Genomic DNA, 23,144 nt, shown 5'->3' with positions numbered 1-23,144 from the left:
TGTTTCTTTAAGTTTGAGAAGTAGGGGTCGTCTTCTTGTACCTTCATCTCCTTTACTGCCTAGCCTTATTGCATCTTCTATTTCAATATCTCTTACTTTTATTTCCTCCTTGATTATTTCTGTACATAATCTTACATCATCATCTATCCTTTCCCTAGGGTTTACTATTCTCTGATTCTACTAAGTTATATATTATTATATTTCTCTTCCTTCTTTCTTTTTCTTCTTTTTCTTTCATATCCTCTAGAATTTTCTCTCTAATTTCCTCTTTTGTGTCCTCTTTCAGCTGTTCTTCTACTCTGTCCTCTCCTTTAATTTCTTTCATGACCTCTTCCTTTGCTTCTTTCTTTAATTCCTCTTTCATGTTATCTAGCTTGCTGTCCCATTCCCTCTTAAAATCCTCCTTTAAATCCTCTCTAGCTTCCTATCCCATTCTGTGGTCTTTTTCTCTGAAGATTATATGTATTTCTTCTCTTAGCTCGTCTATTTTCAATCCTATATTCTCATTCTTTCTGGGACTAGCTGCCATTCTTCTTTTTGCTTGTGGTCTGCAGGTCTTGCATACCCATATTTGTTCTTCATCTCTTAGTTCTCTATACAGGGTAGGACTGACCTGTTCACAGATGATGTGGTACCACCACTCACACATATCACATTGTAGTCCTCTGTCGTTCTCCTTTACCCTTTTCTTGCATCCCCTGCACTCGTCGTTATCCACCCGTCTTCCCTTATCATTATTTGCCATTTTTGTTTTGTTTACTTTCCTCCTTTTTTTGTTATTTTGGTTTGATTTGGAGCTCAGCTCTTCTTCTTACATCCAGATTTCGCAACACCTACCGGTAAGGGATTTATTCTGCACATTATGCCTCAGCATCTTTTATGTGATGATGATGATGATGATGATGAATGCAAATTATGTCAGTAGTAAAACTTTTTAATAACATGCAAGAGAATGTTAGAGTAAAAATGAAAAATAAATTGCTAAAAAAAAAAAGAAGGCGCTTCGAAGTTTCCCATGCCACCTAGGAAACGACCAACTTTTTTCCCCCCTAATTATTCCCGTTACTTCCAGACGATTTAATCCAGCTCAGGAGAGTTCCCTAGACTCGTATTCTCGTCAGTTAAGGAAACTTCCTAACACCTCTTCCTTAGCGATTTATTTATGGATGTGGCTGGTTAATATCTTCTTGTACATTATTTATGCACAGTATGGCGATATTATAAGGATTTATATAGTATAACACGGAAAAGGGTAAGAAGATGCAATAATCAAAATAAATCGGTTAGAAAGAGGCCTTTAGGAGATTCCGTACCCGACGAGAATACGGACCCAAGTAGCTACTGTTGGTAAAGCGCCAGGTTCATCTGAAACGTGAACCCGGTGGAGTTCAGGCTAATATTGCCCTTCTGCAGTCCGTCATCCTCTCTGGGAGAAGTAGGTAAGGAACGTTTGTATAACCAGGCAGTGGAGCCGCCTGGTTATATCGGTGCCACCACATGAAGGCGTCTCTCTCCAACACCCCTTAGAAGTGAAGAGGTTAATGGAAGCTACAGTTAGACCTCCCAGTGTATAATAATAATAATAATAATAATAATAATACTCTCTTAATAAAACCGCCTGGTACGGGCAAGAATAAAGTTTTTAAGGAAAGAAGAACTAAAAAAATGAAAAAAAGAAAACAGACTAAGCACGCGAAATTCTCACACAAAAATAGAAATATTATGGACTTTCTCCTTGGCTAAGATTCTGTTGCCAGGCTGATGTGCGTGTGGGAGGGAGAAGCCTTATCTACCAGCCTTATCTGCGTCTACTGTTATCTGTGTCTACTGTTATCTGGTCACCTTATCAGCGACTTCTCAGGGGACGATCTCGAGGCCGTACTGTGTGGTCACGTTCACGGCCGTAATGAATGAGTGATAGATCAGTCGATAGATACAGAGAGAGAGAGAGAGAGAGAGAGAGAGAGAGAGAGAGAGAGAGAGAGAATTTCTTTTGGGACTGTCCCCCTTTTTTGTAATAAATGTGTAAATAAGTGATACATAGAGGGATCGGCTCACTGTTAGGTAAACAGAAAGACTATGGAGTCTCTCTCTCTCTCTCTCTCTCTCTCTTCATTATGTTAGAATTTTCCTCATTTTCATTGCCACTTTATTCTTATTTCAAAATCCTTCAACCCTAGTTCGGTTCCGCTTTATAATATTTTTTGTCTATTTTATTCCTCTTAAAAATACAACCTTGGACTCCAAGTATTAAAAACCATATCATTTATTTTATTTACCTTCATCTATGGTCTTTTTATTTCTTTATCTGCTTATCTTTCGTTATGTTGTTATTGCAGACGACCCAATGTGTGCCCTCACCTGCTATGATGAAGGTACGGCAATAATTATCTTTTTGTGTTGTTTTCATGCCCGTTATTATTATTATTATTATTATTATTATTTCCAAAATGTTAATACCTTTTTATTTTTTTCCTTTTTAACTCGATTTATTTGTACTATTATTTCACACTAATATCAGAGTATTGCTTATAGTTGTCATTAGATGTAAGACACACAATGTTACTTGTATGTATTCAAAAAGACATTTTTATAATCATTAATATACATACATAAATACATACATACATTTATATATACATACATACCTCTGTGATATCGGTACCTACATGCATACTACTTTGATACACATATATACAAACATGAATATATACATACTGTACATACATACACGGTACATACATACACTCTGTACATCCATACATACCCGTGTAACATCGGTTCCTACATACATACCACTCTGACATACATACATGCACACATATAGCCTACACACATACACACGCCTCTAAACACACACACACACACACACACACACACACACACACACACACACACACACACACACACACATATTCCATTAAAATGCACACAGGTGGGGGCGCCGCGGTGTTCGAGGCGGGCAAGGAGTACAAGATGGAGTACAGAGGGCAGGTGGTGAGCAGCAGTGGGGTGATGCAGCCCGACCAGTCACAAATGATCATGTTAATGCAGGTCATCATCTCCGCCAACACGCCCTGCGACCTTAAGATGAAGGTAAGATTCCGGGGCTGGAAGATTTGCCGTTTGTAAGATTTTAGCCCGTATTTTCATCGTTTTTTCTCTTAACACCTTTTCCTAATCGATATACTTTGTTTATTACACTTAACTGTCCTCTTCTGTGTTACATAAATCCATCCAATATCGCCATACTCTGCATAAATAACGTATATAAGGATATTAACCAGCCATATCCAGAAATGAATAGCTAAGGAAGAGGTGTTAGGGAGCTTCCTTAACCAACGAGAATGGAGCCTGAGTGGTAGGTGGGGTGCCCGCCACCCACTCCTTAAGTATAGTGCTTCCTTCAGGTATTGCTCTGAGAGACAAGCCAAACTTTTTTTTTTTTTTTTTGTAAACCAGGAAACCATTTACTACGCTAGGTGGTAACCATGTAATCAGAGAGAGAGAGAGAGAGAGAGAGAGACAGACAGACAGACCCATCTACCAGAAGGCCCGCCGACATGTCGAAAAAATACCCCAGCTAATACCAATACACCAGTCCTGTATGAGACAGCCCTAGCATGTATTCAATATGGACGGTGGGTGTTAGCGCCGAAGTGGTGACATGTAGAGGTGTGCGGTACGTAGGAGGACTACTGGGCCTTGAAATCAGGCTGTGAAGCCTATGCCCAGAGTCGGACACATAAAAAAAAAAAAAAAAAAAAACTATCTCACACTGACAGGATACAGTTATTCGTTATCTCAAAGTAACTAACGAAAGTGATAAGAGATACAAAAAAAAAAAAAAAAAGGCCGCTATCTCAGTGTAAGAGCAATTTGATAAGAAGTTACATATTTCTTAATTTATCTTTAATTATAAACTTATTCTTAACATATAACTTATTAATTTACAGTCATGACCTACAACAGAACAGTTTTAATCCCTTTAGTCCTGTGACATTATAAAATTTTGTTTGCTATAGTCCATTCACCTTATCGTGGCGGAAATTTTCGTCCTTTAGTTACATATATCCTGTTGCTCATTGATTTTTTTTTTTTTTTTTTTAGGAACAATCTTGTGGGTTTCTGGTCTTCGGTTCCTTCTTCCTTGCATAAATAAAGTTAACTCTTCCTTAATCGAGATAACTCTAGTGTTCTATTCCAGCTAACGTCACATGATTTTGTACATCCGAGAGTAAGCTGTAGAATCTAGGTGTTACTATTGTTACCATCAACCTCCTATAACTCTGCACAACTCTAGTACTCTCTTCCACTTAATGATGGTGTATTCACCTGAGAGTAAGTCATAGGAGCCTGAATACCTTTCTGTCCCACAGATTGAGATGGAGGACGTGGAGGGAGCAGAATCCAGCCAAGTTGACGATGCCCAGTGGATCAGAGAGGCCCTACAGGAACACGATCTACATTTCAGGTGATGATGATGATGATGGTGATGATGGTGACTGCTTAAGCTGCAAAGAATAGCCTATGAAATATAGAGATTCGTGAGGGGTGAAATACGTGTTCACTTTAACTCGATAGTGCGACAACGCATTTCCAAACATGAGAAGATCATATGCATTCCACCAGCCTTATTCGTACCAGTACCACCAAGCCTGTATGAGAGCCCTAGCATGTAGTCAAGTGGGTGTTAGCACCGAAGTGGTGGCATGTGGAGGTATATAGTACATAGGGGGACTGCTGGGCCTCAGGGCACAGGCTGTGAAGTCTATCCAACATAAAACCATTATGCCAGAAATCGAACCCGGGACTTTCAGGTGAGAGCCAGGCAGCAAACCCCTACGCCACGGACAGCCACGGACAGAGAAAAGTTGTCTCACCTTAGAGTCCTAGGTTCAATTCCCGACATAATGATAATATGCTGGATGATTTTCCCTGTGTCAAGTACTGGTTTCTCTCTTCATTGTGAAGCCTATGCTCAGAGTCAGACACAAAAAAATTACAATCGTCAGTGTTATTCTACAGCAAGTATTGTACTGTACTGTACAGTAGTAGTAGTAGCAGTAGTAGTAGTAGTAGTAGTAGTAGTAGTAGTAGTAGTAGTAGTAGTAGTAGTAGTAGCAATGGCGGTGGTGGTGATAGTGATGGTGTTAGTAGTAGTAGTAGCAGCAGTAGTAGCAGTAGCAGTATAGTAGTAGTAGTAGTAGTAGTAGCAGCAGCAGCAGCCCCAGGTTCATCCGAATCGTGAACCCAGAGGACTGCAGACTAAGATTACCCTTCTCCGGCAATCTGTCATTCTCAATATGAGGAAAGAGGAGAGTTTAGGGAGGTCTGTATAACTGGGCACAGGAAACGCTCGGTTATGTAGATGTCATCACATGAAGGGGTTTCACTCCTCGGTACTGTACGGAAGTCAGAAACTTTTGGTTGTAAATCTGTCAGTGAAAATCCAAATTAGTCCTCGTTTATTTATATGTGTTAATCCAATGTCCACGTCAGTTTTTCGATATTGCGTGGTGTTCCTTCTCCCTTTTTCCTGCCGCTTTCGGCTGGAGCCTGGAGGGTTTGGTGGGCGGGGTAGAGCCTTCTTCCATACTTTTACATCGTTGTCTTATTCTTGTAATTAGTCACTCTCTTGGCAGCTGCCTAGCATGGGCAGACAGGTCCACTGCAGTAATCCTCTCTTCTTATGTCCTTATGAGTTTGCAACATGATACCCATTTTCTATCGAGACCTCACGCTGTTGTCATTGCAACTTCTTGCGTGGTGTACTCAAAACACCGTAGGGGTCGCATATTTTTTTTTTTTTTTAATAACAGAACGGAGGAAGGAAAAACAAATGGGTAAAAAAAAAATAATCCATACACCAAATTACTGGTGTCCTCTGTTCATATGTTTGGAAGGGGATCAATTCTCGCTTATGATGAAGTCCCCACTTATTCTGCCCCTGTGAAACCTCGACGAAATATATATATATATATATATATATATATATATATATATATATATATATATATATATATATATATATATATATATATATATATATATAATGGAGGGTGAAGTGCTTGAAAGGGTACACCAGGGAAGAAAGGTTGCTGGTTCTTTGAAAGCAGTGATTCTTTGAAAGCAGTGATAAGAAACAGGGAAGTGAGCATGGAAGTGAAAAAGTTACTACATGACAGTATTGTGATACCAACTCTAACGTACGGAAGTGAAGCTTGGACGTTGTTGGAAGGACACAAGTCAAGAGTGAGAGCAGTGGAAATGAGTTATTTAAGAGGAGCCTGTGGAGTCACATGGAGAGACAGGCTGACGAATGCGGATATAAAGGAGCGTTGTGGTGTTGATGTGGATGTGATAGGAAGCGTTATGAGGAACACACTGAGGTGGTTTGGCCATGTGGAGAGGATGGAGGGTGAAAGACTGACGAAGAGAGTGTATGTGAGTGAGGTGGAGGGGGGAAGAGGGAGGAGGCCGAGGATGAGATGGAGGGATGGGGTGGAGAGGTATATGAGAGAGGGGGGGGTGAGTTGGGAGCAGGGCAGTGAAATGACGGGGGAAAGGGCGACTTGGAGGCGATTTGTTTGTGGCCACCCCAAACGGGATTGAGGAGTCTGGCAATATATATATATATATATATATATATATATATATATATATATATATATATATATATATATATATATATATATCTGTCTATCTATCTATTGCCAGACGCCTCAGTTCCTTTCGGGGTGGCCACAAACAAACCGCCTCCACGTCGCCCTGTCCCCCGCCATTTCACTGCCCCGCTCCCAACTCACACACCCCTCTCTCATATACCTCTCCACCCCATCTCTCCATCTCATCCTTGGCCTCTCCCTCCCTCTTCCCCCCTCCACCTCACTCACATGCACTCTCTTCGTCAGTCTTTCGCCCTCCATCCTCTCCACATGGCCAAACCACCTCAGTGTAGTCCTCATAACGTTTCCCATCACGTCCACATCCACACCACCATGCTCCTTTATATTCTCATTTGTCAGCCTGTCTCTCCATGTGACTCCACAGGCTCCTCTTAAATAACTCATTTCTACTGCTCTCACTCTTGACTTGTGTCCTTCCAGCAACGTCCAAGCTTCACTTCCATACGTTAGAGTTGGTATTACAATACTGTCATGTAGTAACTTTTTCACTTCCATGCTCACTTCCCTGTTTCTTATCATTGCTTTCAAGGAACCAGCAACCTTTCTTCCCTGCTGTACCCTTTCAAGCACTTCACTCTCCAAACCTCCGACCTTACTCATCACACTACCCAAGTACTTAAACGTACTCACATTTTCCAATTCCTCACCATCCAGCCTCGCTATACATTCACTGACCTCACCTCTCTCAAAGACCATCACTTTACTCTTCCCTACATTCACCTTTAGATTCCGTTTCTTACACACTCTCCCAAACTCATCCACCAAGCCTTGCAGCTCTCCTTCGTCTTCACTCAACAACACAGTATCATCTGCAAACAACAGTACAAGGAATATCCAAACATTACTCTGTCTCACCAGGGCCACTCCAACATCCACTACCCTTCCTTGGACCTCCTTTATTACCACATCCATGTACAGATTGAACAACCATGGAAACATGACACATCCCTGTTTCAACCCAACCTTCAATGAGAAAAATTCACTCAGTTCACCATCCACACGCACTGCAGCCTTAGCACCATCATACATACTCCTCACAGCATTAAGCAACTTCTCATCTACTCCATACATTCTTAATACTTTCCACAATCCTTGTCTATCCACCCTGTCATATGCTTTCTCCAAATCCATGAAAGCCGCATACAACTTCTTTCCCTTCTCTAGAAACTTTTCCACTAAAGATCTAAGAATGAATATCTGATCTACACAACCTCTTCCCTTCCTAAAGCCTCCCCGTTCTTCTCCAACTAAGTCCTCTGTTCTTTCTTTAACTCTGTCAATAAGTATTCTACTATACACTTTTCCTATTATACTAAGAAGACAGATGCCCCTATGATTACCACACACTTCTTCTTCCCTTTTTCCTTTGTAGAAGAGAATAATTATACCTGACTTCCAATCCTCCGGGACTCTACCGTCCTCCCAGGCCAATCTGCACATTTTCCACATCCATTCTACTACTATCTCTCCCCCATACTTCAGCATTTCACCACACACTCCATCAATTCCTTGGACTTTCCCCAATTTAACTTTCTTCATTGCTTCCACAACTTCTATCCTACTGATTTCTTCCTGTCTTCTCACCTCCCTCCTCCTCCCAGCCATTCCCCAGCCACTTATACTCGCTTTACTTCCACCCTCTATGTTCAACAATTCCTTAAATTGTTCTCTCCATCTGCTCACTTTTTCTCCCTTCTCCACTAGTAATCTACCATTTTTATCTTTCACTCCCCTGCTAACTTCACTTCCACCCTGTCTTACTCTGTTCACCTCTTTCCAGAACATTTTCTTACAGTCCCTCCACTTTACACTCAAGTTCCTTCCAAATTCCTCACCCGCTCTCTTCTCACTCTCTCACTAATCTTTTCACCTCTCTCTTTCTACATATAACTCTCTCTTCCGCCTCTCAACTTCTTCCACGCCCCTATTTCTCATCCATTCATTGTATGCTTTCTTCTTTTGTGCCACAGCCTGTCTCACCTCTTCATTCCACCACGCTGTTCCTTGCACACCCCTTCGTCTTCTCTTCCTCCCACACACCACATCACATGCTGCACATATTTCTTCTGTAAATATCCTGCACACACCTTCCACTTCCCCCATCTGCTCCAATTCATATTTGCCCAGTCGTTCCTCCACTTCTCTCTTATACGCTGCCTTTTTCTCATCCTCTTGTAACCTTTCCACTCTCCTTACAGATACTCCTTCTTCCCGTCCCTCCCTTCTATTTCTCCATCCTAACTGGACCTTGACTCTGGCCACCACCAAGTAGTGGTCAGAAAGACCACTCCCCCAACTTCTATAAGCTCTTGCATCCATTACACATTTTCGCATCCTTTCATCCACACACACATAATCAATCATTGCCTTCCTTTCATTCGGTTCACCACCCACCCTTCTCATCACTCGCCATGTATACCTGTGGATCATCTTGTGCCTGAAGAGGGTATTGGCTATCACCAATCCCCTCCCAGCACAAATGTACACTAACGCACTGCCATTCTCATTTATCTCAGCAGGCATACCCCACTCACCAACTATTCCATCCACCTTCACATTCCCTACTTTACCAGTCATATCATCGATCAAACACACTTTCTCATTCCTTCCAAACTTTTCCATGCACACTTCCACATTTGTCTAGAACTCTTCTCTCAATCTGCTTGCACGATCTTGCGTTGGCGCATAGACACACACACACACAATCGCCCACATTTGTATTCCAACTTTCAATCTTACCCACACAATCCTTGACCCAACTGATACTCTTATGCTTTTCTTCCATCTTTTACTCACAACTATACATACTCCTTCTTTTGCCCTCTCATTCACACCTACTCCTGCACATCCATCCATACTCCCATTCTCTCACACTCTCATCTCTCCATTTCGTTTCAGTGAAATGCTGAAGCATGGGGGAGAGATAGTAGTAGAATGGATGTGGAAGATGTGCAGATTGGCCTGGGAGGAAGGTAGAGTCCGGGAGGATTGGAAGTCAGGTATAATTATTCCCTTGTACAAAGGAAAAGGGGAAAAAGGAGTGTGTGGTAATCATAGGGGCATGTGTCTTCTTAGTATAGTAGGAAAAGTGTATGGTAGGATACTTATTGACAGAGTTAGAGAAAGAACAGAGAAATTAGTTGGAGAAGAACAGGGAGGCTTTAGGAAGGAAAGAGGTTGTGTAGATCAGATATTCATTGTTAGATCTTTATTGGAAAAATTTCTAGAGAAGGGAAAGAAGTTGTATGCGGCTTTCATGGATTTGGAGAAAGCATATGAGAGAGTGGATAGACAAGGGTTGTGGAAAGTGTTAAGAATATATGGAGTAGATGTGAAGTTGTTGAATGCTGTGAAGAGTATGTACGATGGTGCGAATGCTGCATTGCGTGTGGTTGGTGAACTAAGTGAATTTTTCTCTTTGAAAGGGGTTGAAACAGGGATGTGTCATGTCTCCATGGTTGTTCAATCTGTACATGGATGGGGCAATAAAAGAGGTACATGGAAGGGTAGTGGATGTTGGAGTGGCCCTGGTGAGAGAGGATAGTGTTTGGAAACTCCATGTACTGTTGTTTGCAGATGATACTGTGTTGTTGAGTGAAGACGAAGGGGAGTTGCAAGGCTTGGTGGATGAGTTTGGGAGAGTGTGTAAGAAACGGAATCTAAAGGTGAATGTAGGGAAGAGTAAAGTGATGGTCTTTGAGAGAGGTGAAGTCAGTGAATGTACAGCGAGGTTGGATGGTGAGGAATTGGAAAATGTGAGTACGTTTAAGTACTTGGGTAGTGTGATGAGTCAGGATGGAGGTTTGGAGGGTGAAATGCTTGAAAGGGTACAGCAGGGAAGAAAGGTTGCTGGTTCTTTGAAAGCAGTGATAAGAAACAGGGAAGTGAGCATGGAAGTGAAAAAGTTACTACATGACAGTATTGTGATACCAACTCTAACGTATGGAAGTGAAGCTTGGACGTTGTTGGAAGGACACAAGTCAAGAGTGAGTGCAGTGGAAATGAGTTATTTAAGAGGAGCCTGTGGAGTCACATGGAGAGACAGGCTGGCGAATGAGGATATAAAGGAGCGTTATGGTGTGGATGTGATAGGAAGCGTTATGAGGAACTCACTGAGGTAGTTTGGCCATGTGGAGAGGATGGAGGGCGAAAGACTGACGAAGAGAATGTATGTGAGTGAGGTGGAGGGGGGAAGAGGGAGGGGGAGGCCGAGGATGAGATGGAGGGATGGGGTGGAGAGGTATATGAGAGAGGGGGGTGTGAGTTGGGAGCAGGGCAGTGAAATGGCGGGGGACAGGGCGACTTGGAGGCGATTTGTTTGTGGCCACCCCAAACGGAATTGAGGCGTCTGGCAATGGATAGATAGATTGATATTCCGCATACATCACCTTTCGCACCCTCAAGCACCTGGACAATCTCTCTCTCTTTCACCTCATCATTCGCTCCCCTTACATTCCAAGTTCCGATAACCATGTCCTTTGTCCGGTCCTTGGTCGTCATCTTTTGGTCAGTCCTTGTCCGAGGCTTATTGTTTGTCTTTTTAGTTAGTTGTTTTCCGGGGAGGGACACTAACCCTCCGCCAACCCTTTTAGTTGCCTTTTACGACAAGCAGGGATACTGGGGGAGTAATGGAGTATTCTTGAAAAAAAAAAACCTACCCCCCGACTCCTCGGTCCTAAAACACCTAACGTGTAGCAGGGTGCTCTTTCGTGACCGGAGCTTAGTGCAATGAAAGAGAGGCAGGACACAATAACTCTAGGCAATAACCTTTTGCACGTATATTCCCACAGTCAGACACAGGACAAAATACAGATATTACAACACGAATAGTGACACAGAAATAAAACCTTACTTAGGATATTAGTATCTCGCAGGATACTGACTTAACCACTACGGTTGCCAATACAGAAAAACTAGGGAACACGGGAGCGCATGAGAACGCGGGAGGGAGAGTTCACACGGGGGGGGGGGGGCGAGAGGGGAAGGACTCGTGACGAACCGGAACAGAGTTATAGTAATATTGGGAAAGGATACGTCTTTCTAATTTACTCATAGTATCACTTGATAGAAAAAGGGTTTTGACATTTGATCTATCACTCGTTTATATTACGTTAGTTATGGGGAGGAGATGTTGTAGGGAGAGAGGGAATAGCAGGACACTGGATATTCACTGTATTTACGGTAATACAAAGGGACGGATATTATTCTCACTTTCTATGGTTTTCTGACAGCAAGGGACATATGTATACTTTCACTACAGAGTCTACCTCAGGGGAAGAGTTCTTACTGGTTTCTTACTAGGGCGTCACTTATGAGTCAGAGTTCTCGGGATTCACTCACGGTTCTCATCCTTACTCACTCGCCCGTGATTTCACCCGCCCTGCTGCTGGACATGCATTTAGTCACTATATCACTGTAACCTATTTTCTAGGGCAATGTCACACTAAATATAATTTCCGTCACTAGTCTTGGGGCAATACCACACGAGTCACTCATCGTGGGGGGGGGGCGGGGGAGGAACACGCTGCCGGGGTAGGGGCACCGCCAAGGGGAGGCGTGCCGAGAGGGCACTGGACAACTCGTAGGGGCGTCCTCTCGCGTCCAGGGCTACAGGTGGCGAAGGGGCCCGCGGTCTCCGGGCTGGGCTCAGGGGTGTGGCCCTCAGGACGGGGGCCGAACAGCTCCAGAAACCTCTGGTGTAAGTCTCGGCCGGAGGTGGGAGTCTTACGCCGTCGTGGGGGCGTAGGGAGATCACGCCCGGGCGTCCTGGGGAGGGTCTGGAGAGGCTGAGGACTGCGTTTTCCAGAATCTAGGGGCGACGACAGGGAAGGACTGCGGCACTGGCTTACACTGGGGTCCGTCAGGTGAGTCTGCTCCAGAGCCAGGCGTAGGGAGCGGAGGCCAGGGGAGGCTGTGAGGCCTGGCTGGGCTGCTCTGGTACGGGAGGTCCGGGCTCTTGTCTCCTGCCGGGGCGATGACTCACTCAATGCCTCCTTTTGTCCGTGGGGCCCGGCAATTGGCCGTGGCTGCCCAGGGGAAGGACTATCAGGTGTCAGGGCCCGGCAATTGGCCGTGGCCTGACTGGGGGAGTCAGCGCACCTCTGTGCGTCTTCAGAGCCGCAGTAGGCCGTCTGACGAAGGCGGAAGCGGCAGTAGGCCGTCTCCTGCTTCAGGAGGGAGGAGCGGCAATTGGCCTTCTCAGGGGCAGCACCTTCTGAGCGATAGTGGGCCGTCTGGCGAAGGCGGGAGCGGCAGTAGGCCGTCTCCTTCTGCAGGAGGGAAGAGCGGCAGTAGGCCGTCTCAGGGGCAACGTCTTCGGAGCGGCAATTGGCCGTCTGATGAAGGCGGGAGCGGCAGTAGGCCGTCTCCTTCTGGCGGAGGGAGGAGCGGCAGTAGGCCGTCTCGAGGGCACCACCTTTGGAGCGGCAATTGGCCGTCTGGCGAAGGCGGGAGCGGCAGTAGGCCTCCTCCTTCTGCAGGAGGGAGGAGCGGCAATAGGCCGTCTCTGTAGGGGCACCTTCAGAGCGGCAATTGGCAGTCTGGCGAGGGCGGGAGCGGCAGTAGGCCGTCTACTGAGGGGCGCTGTCTGGAGTTATGCGAGCAACTCCATCCCTAGCTGATTCAGCAATCCCACTCCCTGAAGGTAATGTCCTCCTGCTATGGTGACGGCGCGACGGCTGAGTGACATGGGCGCACGGCCCGGGCTGACGTATGTCGTTGTTGCGCTGTATCCCGTCGTCAGGTGGCGGCTACTCCGTGGGGTCCGGGTGGGGGTGTCGGTAAGTTCCCGGGGGCACTGGGCTGTACACCACTCGTCTCATTTTCGGGGGCACTATGGTATTCCTCACTTGTTTCCTTCTCGGGGGCACTACGTTGTAAGTCACGCATTTCAATATATATATATATATATATATATATATATATATATATATATATATATATATATATATATATATACAGTATATATATATATATACACACTGCTAGTCTGTAGGTATTCGTTTCATCGCATGCGTAGGCATTTCTGGCTTCAGTCTTACGAACTTCCACTTCTCTGCCTGACATCTCCCTTCCAGCACATAAGTGTTTGAGGCCGTATTGGGTCTCGTCAGTTTAAATAATTGCTACAGCAACATTTTATTATTTACATCAGTGGAAGTAATTAAAATTCTAGGTTAAAGTCACCTCAATCTTATCAGTCTAGTACGTCCCTTTACCCTCGATTCTTACGTGGCCTTTTAAGTCTCACTCTCTTCTATCACTCTCACCTTGCCGGGTTTTCGTGGGCCACTTTGGACCGGTTGTGACCAGTCTGAACACATAAGTGGTCGCGAGAACAGTATATACTATATATATATATATATATATATATATATATACTATTTATGTATGTATGTATGTATGTATCTCTCTATCTATATATATATATATACTGTATCTCTCTCTCTATATATATATATCTATGATTATGAAATACTGTACTGTATTGGCACAGCTACCAGGCAGGGCATGTGGATCACCTGTGCCCTCACCAGGATGAGGACCCTGTGGTAACCAACTTCAAGCGTGGTGTTCTGTCCACACTCCAGTTCTCCATCACTGACATCACTCCTGGCAGTGTGGTCATTGTAGATGAGGTAAGACAATTAATATCTATAGTGGTGCTTTATCTCTGGATCTATGGCCGGATATCTTAATCTTGGAGGGAGTGGCTACAGACAAATAACCTCCATGTCACTTTGTTCTCCACCATTATTCTGCACTTCTCCAGTTCCCAACATCTTTTTCATATATAGTACAGTACTTCACTCCTTTCTACCTAATCCTCAACCTCCCCCCTCTTGCCCATGTCCTTCTCCACAGCACTTACGTACTGTACTGTACAGTACATCCTCCTAGTCAATCTCTCATTCTTTATTTTCTCCACTTAAAGACTGTTATTTGATTTATTGCTTGTAACTGACAGTCAGTAGCTAGGCTATCTGTCAGCTAATGTGAATCCTATCAGTAAAGGAAAATACTAGAAAATATGTGCAAGTAACTGGGCATGTGAAGTAAAGCCAGGATTCCAGGGTCTTGATTGGTGAGTGAATGAGTATATGGCCAAGTACACTAGGCATTTAGCCAATTTTTTTTTTTTTTTTTTTTTTTTTTGCTTCCCTGTTTTCTAGATTGTACCTCACCCTAGTCTTAGGTGAGAGAAAGAGGTCATGCTGATGATGATGATGACTGTTAAGAGCTATGCATGGGGATAGGGTAAGCAGCTCACACAGTCCCTCAAGTACTACAACACATAACTCGATGATAAACTTTTGCAGGAGGATGTGTCAGGGTGGTGTGAAACACAGTACAGTGCCGAGAGTGACTCGGTGTTGATCAAGAAGAAAAATGGATGTCATGCCAGCAGTCACCTGCCCTACATTCCCTACACTCACTACCACACCCGACCATCACACCAGGCACCCATCTTCAGGTAGAGTTGTTTGTGTTGCTGGTGTTGTTGTGGCCCCAGGCTCATATGAATGTAAACCTGGTGTACTGCAGGCTGAAGTGTCCCTTTTCCTGCAGTCAAATATCCATCTTTCAGGAGATAGATAGGGATTTGAGGAATGTGTTGAAGATAAATTACTGTTTACAGAACGGCCTTGTTATATGTCAGGGATGTGTTCCAAAGCATCATACATTTTCCACATAGTTGATTGTACTGTAAATTGGAGGATATTGACTGATCAGCTTTATTGGAAGTTTAACAGACAATTTTTGTGTAACATATCTGCTTTGGGCTTTATAAAAAAAAAATCAATAAAGGTGACATAAGATGAGGAGCCAAAAGAGGTTAAGGACCTGTGTCAGGTGGGAAAAAATGTGCTATTATTCCTTGTTCCCATACAGAAGCCACCAAACCTGCCAGTTACAACACTCCTCCGGCGAATTTAATGAAGCAGAATGTACCGAAGAAATCCAAGTCAGTACCTCCTTGGCTTCCTTTGTGGGCAACTCTTCATCTCCAGCCTCCTCACCTCTGGCTTCCGTGACCATCTCCTCCTCACTGCGGAAACTGAGTGTGGAGGACCTGCCAGAGGGAAATTTTTCCAAAGGTATAGCTGGTAACAAAAGTTAGCTTACAATTCCACGGCATTTTCTTCAGTGTTAGGGCATGTCCATCACTTTTACCCCTGGCACAGCATACAACAACAGAGGAAAATGAGAGGTACAAGTGGGGAAATATCTGACAATCATTTGTCTCAAACTATAAGGTCATGAACCATACAGGTAGTCCCTATTTAAAGCTGTTTCACTCATTCTGTTAATAAGTTGCTGACTGATTAGCATCTGTGTTTTGGTTCAAGTTGCTTAAGAATCATTCAAGTTGCTTTGATGTCAGAATTTATTATTATCTTTTTTTTTTTTATGTTTTTAACCCCTCAGTTATGAACCAGAGACATGCCTTACTTAAAGCTGTTTCACAAAATAGCATTTTGCCAGCACAAATTCTAAACTTTAAGGGTTGTACTTTAAGTAGCTGCAGATACTTCTTGATACCTCTTCCACAGCAATTTATTTTGCATATTTAACATCAGTATTTCTAAAAATGTTATTGATGCAAACTGTATTGATATTAAAAAGACATAAATATCATACTTAGCAGAGTAACTTGCTAAGTAAGTAATCACAAATGGCGTCCCCCCAAGGATCTGTTTTGTCCCCTACACTCTTTAACCTATACATGCATGACATACCCACACCCCACACACCACAGATACGCATAGCTTCCTATGCAGATGATATAACACTTACATGTACGCACCAAAATGCAAACACAGCTGCACACATCATTCAGCCTTACCTCAACACACTACACAAATGGTTCACCACAAACAGGCTCAAGATAGCCCCAGCCAAATCTACAGTGGCCTTTCTCAAACTGGACAGCAGAACACAGTCACATCCCACACCTCACCATAAACAACACTCCCCTACCACACACACACAATCCTTGGTGCAACATACAATACATCAGTGTCATTTAAACAACACATCACAAACATTAAAAATAAAATAACACCAAGACTCAATGCTTTGAGGTCACTTGCCCATACAACATTCGGACACAACAATGAAACCACCACCACAGTATACAAACAATACATACATTCAGTGATGAATTATGCAAGCCCTGCCTGGGCTTCTAACCTCACCAAAACACACTACAACACTCTACAGACCATACAGCACAGGGCCCTAAAAATAATCACAGGTTGCACAGCTACTACACCCACAGACCACCTACATCAAGAAACCAAAGTCCTCAAAGTCAAGGATCACCTAGACATGAGAGGCACCCAGTTTCTTGCTGCAGCCTCCACAAACGCACAACATCCACCATATTACATGGCAGCACATCCACCCACACCAAGGAACATCAAAATAACACCCAGCACACGATACTATACACAAATACTGTCATCTCTCCCCCTTTGCCCGCCTCAGACCAGCTTCCAGAAACATATCCACACTCAGATCACTCGCCGCTCCATTCAGTCACTTAAAGACAATACACAGCTGCATGCACAGCCTCCTGACATCCACCCTTCTGAATCCTATCTCCCTCATGAGGACAGGGTCCACCTGGCCAGGCTGAGATGTGGGCACCATCCAGCCCTCTTAAGCTACCAGAGGAGGCTGGATGACTCCGTCACTGATGCCTGTCCAGGATGCAACACAGCACCCCATACTATTAAGCACATTATGGAAGACTGCATTACACACAATCACCTACGTCAACAACACAACATACACTCTTTGAGAGCTCTGTGGGAAAGCCCGGTCTAGGCCATGGCCTTCCTAAAGGACTCGGGGCTGTTCGGCCAGACTGCCTAGGGAACAACTACTACTACTACTACTTGCTAAGTAAGAGGTGTTATGAAGCCTCCTATATCACCTAGAATATAGCCCCAAATGAGGAATGAATGTGCAGTGTTGACTTAGAAATTGATGTATATATTGCCTTTTTCTCTGACCAGTTGGACATATGTGGAAACAGGCAGCACTCTCTGCTGATCTGGTGGGTGCAGCAGCAGCAACCAAGAAAAGGAAAAAGGAAGAAATGGATGTTAAGGCACAGGTATGGGCATAGGACCTTATTCTTTTTGGTTGTGAAGACTCCTTAGCACTTCTTCCTTTTGCAGTTTGCATGCATATTATGCCATACTGTTCCCTCAGCCCCTCTAGTGTGGTAGTTATATATTTTTTTAATGCTAAGTGAGTTTTCATGAATAGAAGGGCATGGTATGTAGGAGGACTGATGGGCCTTATGGAGTGGGCTATTAAAGCCTATGCCCAGAGTCTGATCCATAAAAGAAAGAAACAAACAAAACAAAAAGATATATATTGAATGAGGGCACCTTTGACAAAATGCCACTGTGGTATTTGTGATATATTGGAACACATTACTAGCATATAATAAAGACTCTGTATTTTGTTTTATATTACCTGTTAAGTAGAACATGTGCTGAACGTTGCATGCTTTCTCTCACATCTAAAAACTACAGTCAGATCAGCCCTCCAGTCTGACTACACGTGGGTATAGACTGAGCTAAAATGAGTTAGGGGTCTTTGTCAGGTAAGAACAAATGTACTATAATTGCTTTACCTTAACTTGACCCAGATTTTTGTCCTTTTGCAGCCTACTTCATGTGTCAGGACCCCATATTATAATAATACAACTCATAGATAGATAGACAGATAGAAGCACCAAGCCAGGGGATGAGATGGGATGTGTCTCAGCAACCCTTGCAACTCTTAAGTGAATGAATGCTGGACGTGCACCAGAAGCTGTACATACACACAGACATACAGTGTTCTAGAAGCTTCAACAACAGTATAGCCCATGTGACACGACCCCTGTTAAACGAGAATGTAGGAATCAGAGCTCAGAAAGGGACTAGCCATAGAACCGGGAGGTAGTGGAGAGATCAAATAAGAAGAGGGGTCCGACTAGACTTAGTAAATTAAGTCCCTGTGTAATACATACTCTGCTCAACTAAGACTTTCTTTGAAGATGATAAATCAAGATCAACTCCCTGTATTCATCTTTAACTCCTCCTGCTCTTCGATTACACGTGGGTATAGACTGAGCTAAAATGAGTTAGGGTTCTTTGTCAGGTAAGAACAAATGTACTATAATTGCTTTACCTTAACTTGGCCCAGATTTTTGTCCTTTTGCAGCCTACTTCATGTAGCTCAGTGGCAGAATAAGACTGGCTTTACATCCTTTCCACAGCACTTCTTCATGACTTGCATCATATTCTAACATTAGTCTATTGTTGCAATTCTTTGTTCAAGATAGAGAGACACCAATTTTAGGTCAGCTTAGAGTAAAACAGGTACAGTCTATAGTAAGTATTGGTATTATATTCTTTTTCTCATACCTCAGATTGAAGCCACACTGGAGTCTTTGGTTGAGTCGTTAGATCAAGACTCGGGCTTGGTGGAGCAGCGACCACACCTGTTCTCCCACCTAGTACACCTCATGAGCCAGATGGAGGTGGTAGGAGAGGGAGACGCAGAAGAGGAGGGGGAGGAGCAGGAGGAGGAAGGACAGCTTGAAGGCATCTGGAACTCAGTCAAGGATAATAAAAATCACAGGTGAGTGGAAGCATCATCTTCATCATCATCTTCATCATCATCATCATCATTGTTAGTTCTCACTTGGTGGTCAAGGATGTGTGCAGGTAATATGCTTCTTTACGTGAAACAACTTTTAGTGAGGTATGCTTCATGAATGAGGGATGAAAAGTACAAGAAAACACACTCATGTATGATTTCAGAAGAGCTTATAATGAAATACAAACAACTTTAAGAGAAGAACTGGTATTAACTCATCAGTGCATGAGGATATCTACCTTTAACCCCTTCACAATGAGGATATTTTCTTTTTTATTTTATACTTGCCACCTCCAGATTATTTTTATTTAGCTTAAGATAGTATTTTGGAACTGGAGGGGTTAGATACAGCCTTCTTAAGACCCCCCTCCCTACTACAGATCCTAAGTTGAATAAAATCATATGCAGATAAAATGAACATCATCGAATTCAGGGTGTTAAAAGTACAGTACTGTACTGTGCTAGTCTAGGTTCTGGCTCTTGCACCTTAGAGGGGGTAAAATAGCAATGACAATTACTGTTTGCTGTTACTGTATTTATTATTATTATTATTATTGCCACTGTTTTATTACTGTTATTTCTGTCTATCTATCTATTGCCAGATGCCTTAATCCTGTACGGGTTGGCCACAAACAAATTGCCTCCACTTTGCCCTGTCCCCTGCCATTTCACTGCCCTGCTCCCAACTCACACCCCTCTCTCTCATATACCTCTCCACTCCATCCCTGCATCTCATCCCCGGCCTCCCCTTCCCTCTCCCCCCCCTCCACCTCACTCACATACACTCTCCTCATCAGTCTCTTACCCTCCATCCTCTCCACATGGCCAAACCACCTCAGTGTGTTCCTCATAACGCTTCCTATCACATCGACATCCACACCACAGCGCTCCTTTATATCCTCATTTGTCAGCCTGTCTCTCCATGTGACTCCACAGGCTCCTCTTAAATAACTCATTTCCACTGCTCTCACTCTTGACTGGTGTCCTTCCAGCAACATCCAAGCTTCACTTCCATACATTAGAGTTGGTATCGCAGTACTGTCATGTAGTAACTTTTTCACTTCCATGCTCACTTCCCTGTTTCTTATCACTGCTTTCAAGGAACCAGCAGCCTTTTTTCCTTGTTGTACCCTTTCAAGCACTTCACCCTCCAAACTTCCATCCTTACTCATCACACTCCTATACTCACATTTTCCATTTCCTCACCATCCAACCTCACTGTACATTCACTGACTTCACCTCTCTCAAAGACCATAACTTTACTCTTCCCTATATTCACCTTTCGATTCCGTTTCTTACACACCCTCCCAAACTCATCCACCAAGCCTTGCAGCTCCCCTTCGTCTTCACTTAACAACACAGTATCATCCGCAAACAACAGTACAGGGAGTTTCCAAACACTACCCTCTCTCATTAGGGCCACTCCAACATCCAATACTCTACCTTGTACCACTTTTATTACCCCATCCATGTACAGATTGAACGACCATGGAGACATGACACATCCCTGTTTCAACCCTACCTTCAAAGAGAAAAATTCACTCAGTTCACTATCCACATGCACTGCAGCCTTAGCACCATCATACATACTCTTCACAGCATTCAACAACTTCCCATCTACTCCACATATTCTTAATACTTTCCACAATCTTTGTCTATCCATCCTGTCATATGCTTTCTCCAAATCCATGAAGGCTGCATACAACTTCTTTCCCTTCTCTAGAAACTTTTCCACTAAAGATCTAAGAATGAATATCTGATTTACACAACCTCTTCCCTTCCTAAAACCTTCCTGTTCCTCTCCAACTAATTCCTCTGTTATTTCCCTAACTCTGTCAATAAGTATCCTACCATACACTTTTCCTGTTACACTAAGAAGACAAATGCCTCTATGACTACCACACACTTCTTTTTCCCCTTTTCCTTTGTACAAGGGAATAATTATACCTGACTTCCAATCCTCCGGGACTCTACCTTCCTCCCAAGCCAATCTACACATCTTCCACATCCATTCTACTACTATCTTTCCCCCATGCTTCAGCATTTCACCACACACTCCATGAATTCCTGGGGCTTTCCCCAGTTTGACTTTCTTCATTGCTTCCACAACTTCTGTCCTACTGATTTCCTCCTGTCTTCTCACCTCCCTCCTTCTCCCAGCCATTCCCCAGCCACTTATACTTGCATTACTTCCATCCTCTATGTTCAACAATTCCTTAAAGTGTTCTCTCCATTTTCTCACTTTTTCTCCCTTCTCGACTAGTAATCTACCATTTTTATCTTTCACTCCCCTACTAACTTCATTGCCACTCTTTCTTACTTTCTTCACCTCTTTCCAGAACATTTTCTTACAGTCCCTCCACTTTACATTCAAATTCCTTCCAAATTCCTCATCCACTCTCTTCTTACTCTCTCTTACTAATCTTTTCACCTCTCTCTTCCTTTCTACATATAACTCTCTTCTGCTTCTCAACTTATTCCTACCCCCTGGGGGTAGGGGGGTTTTCAAGAATACTCCCCCAGTATCCCTGCTTGTCGTACGAGGCGACTAAAAGGGTTAGCGGAGGGTTAGTGCCCCTCCCTGGAAAACAGCTAACTAGAAAGACGAACAAGAAGCCTCGGACAAGGACACAAAGGACATGGTATGGATCGCAAAGTGGAATGTAAGGAGTGCTAATGATGAGGTGAAAGAGAGAGAGATTGTCCAGGTGCTTGAGGGTGCGAAAGTGGATGCATGTTGAGTAACTGAAACTAAATGGAGAGGAGAGAGTGTGAGAGAATGGGAGTATGGATGGGGTATATGTGCAGGAGTAGGTGAGAATGAGAGGGCAAAAGAAGGAGTGTGTATTGTTGTGAGTAAAAGATGGAAAAAGAACATAAGAGAGTATGGATCAGTTAGCTGAAGGATTGTGTGGGTGAGATTAAAAGTTGGAATACAAATGTGGAAAATTGTGTGTGTGTATGCGCCAACGCAAGATCGTGCAAGCAGAGTGAGAGAAGAGTTCTGGACAAATGTGGAAGTGTGCATGGAAAAGTTTGGAAGGAATTAGAGAGTGTTTTTGATTGGTGATATGGATGGTAAAGCAGAGAATGAGAAGGTAGATGGCATAGTTGGTGAGTGGGGTGTGCCCGCTGAGATGGATGAGAATGGCAGTGCGTTAGTGGACATTTGTGCCGGGAGGGGGTTAGTGATAGCCAATACCCACTTTGGGCACAAAATGATCCACAGGTATACATGGCAAATGATGAGAAGGGTGGGTGGTGAACTGAATGAAAGGAAGGCAACGATTGATTATGTGTGTGTGGATGAAAAGATGTGACGATGTGTAATGGATGCAAGAGCTTATAGAGGTTGGGGGAGTGGACTTTCTGACCACTACTTGGTGGTGGCCAGAATCAAGATCCAAATAAGATGGAGAAATAGAAGAGGGGAAGGACGGAAGGAAGGAGTAGTTGCAAGAAGAGTGGAAAAGTTACAAGAGGATGAGAAAAAGGCAGAATATAAGAGAGAAGTGGAGGAACATTGGGTAAATATGAATTGGAGCAGATGGGGGACGTGGAAGGTGTGTGCAAGATATTCACAGAAGAAATCTGTGCAGCATGTGATGTGGTGTGTGGGGTGAAGAGAAGATGGTAGGGGGTGCAAGGAACCGCATGGTGGAATGAAGAGGTGAGACAGGTTGTGGCACAAAAGAAGAAAGCATACAATGAATGGACTGGTATTTAATTATTATTATTATTATTTTTTAGGATCTTTCTTCTAGATGTTGTAATGATGTGTCAGAGGTG

General features: G+C 43.5%; 1 protein-coding gene across 1 annotated transcript in view; it reads left to right on the top strand.

The window, feature by feature from the left end:
- The first annotated feature begins 2,925 nt into the window (after positions 1-2,925).
- LOC145399781 (uncharacterized) overlaps positions 2,926-23,144 on the top strand; it is a 95,158-nt gene continuing 74,939 nt past the window's right edge. Inside the window, exons 1-7 of the mRNA XM_080272330.1 lie at positions 2,926-3,096; positions 4,380-4,474; positions 14,185-14,326; positions 15,008-15,162; positions 15,582-15,787; positions 17,714-17,814; positions 19,126-19,337. Of these exons, the coding sequence (XP_080128456.1) occupies positions 2,926-3,096; positions 4,380-4,474; positions 14,185-14,326; positions 15,008-15,162; positions 15,582-15,787; positions 17,714-17,814; positions 19,126-19,337 (1,082 nt within the window). The remainder of the gene's footprint in view (positions 3,097-4,379; positions 4,475-14,184; positions 14,327-15,007; positions 15,163-15,581; positions 15,788-17,713; positions 17,815-19,125; positions 19,338-23,144) is intronic.

This window comes from Coenobita brevimanus, chromosome 50 (assembly GCF_032717465.1).
Source record: "Coenobita brevimanus isolate Jiangsu-jjx chromosome 50, ASM3271746v2, whole genome shotgun sequence".
In the NCBI taxonomy this organism is placed as follows: Eukaryota; Metazoa; Arthropoda; class Malacostraca; order Decapoda; family Coenobitidae; genus Coenobita; species Coenobita brevimanus.
Note: the sequence above shows the minus strand (reverse complement) of the source record. Positions and strands in the feature narration are given on the sequence as shown.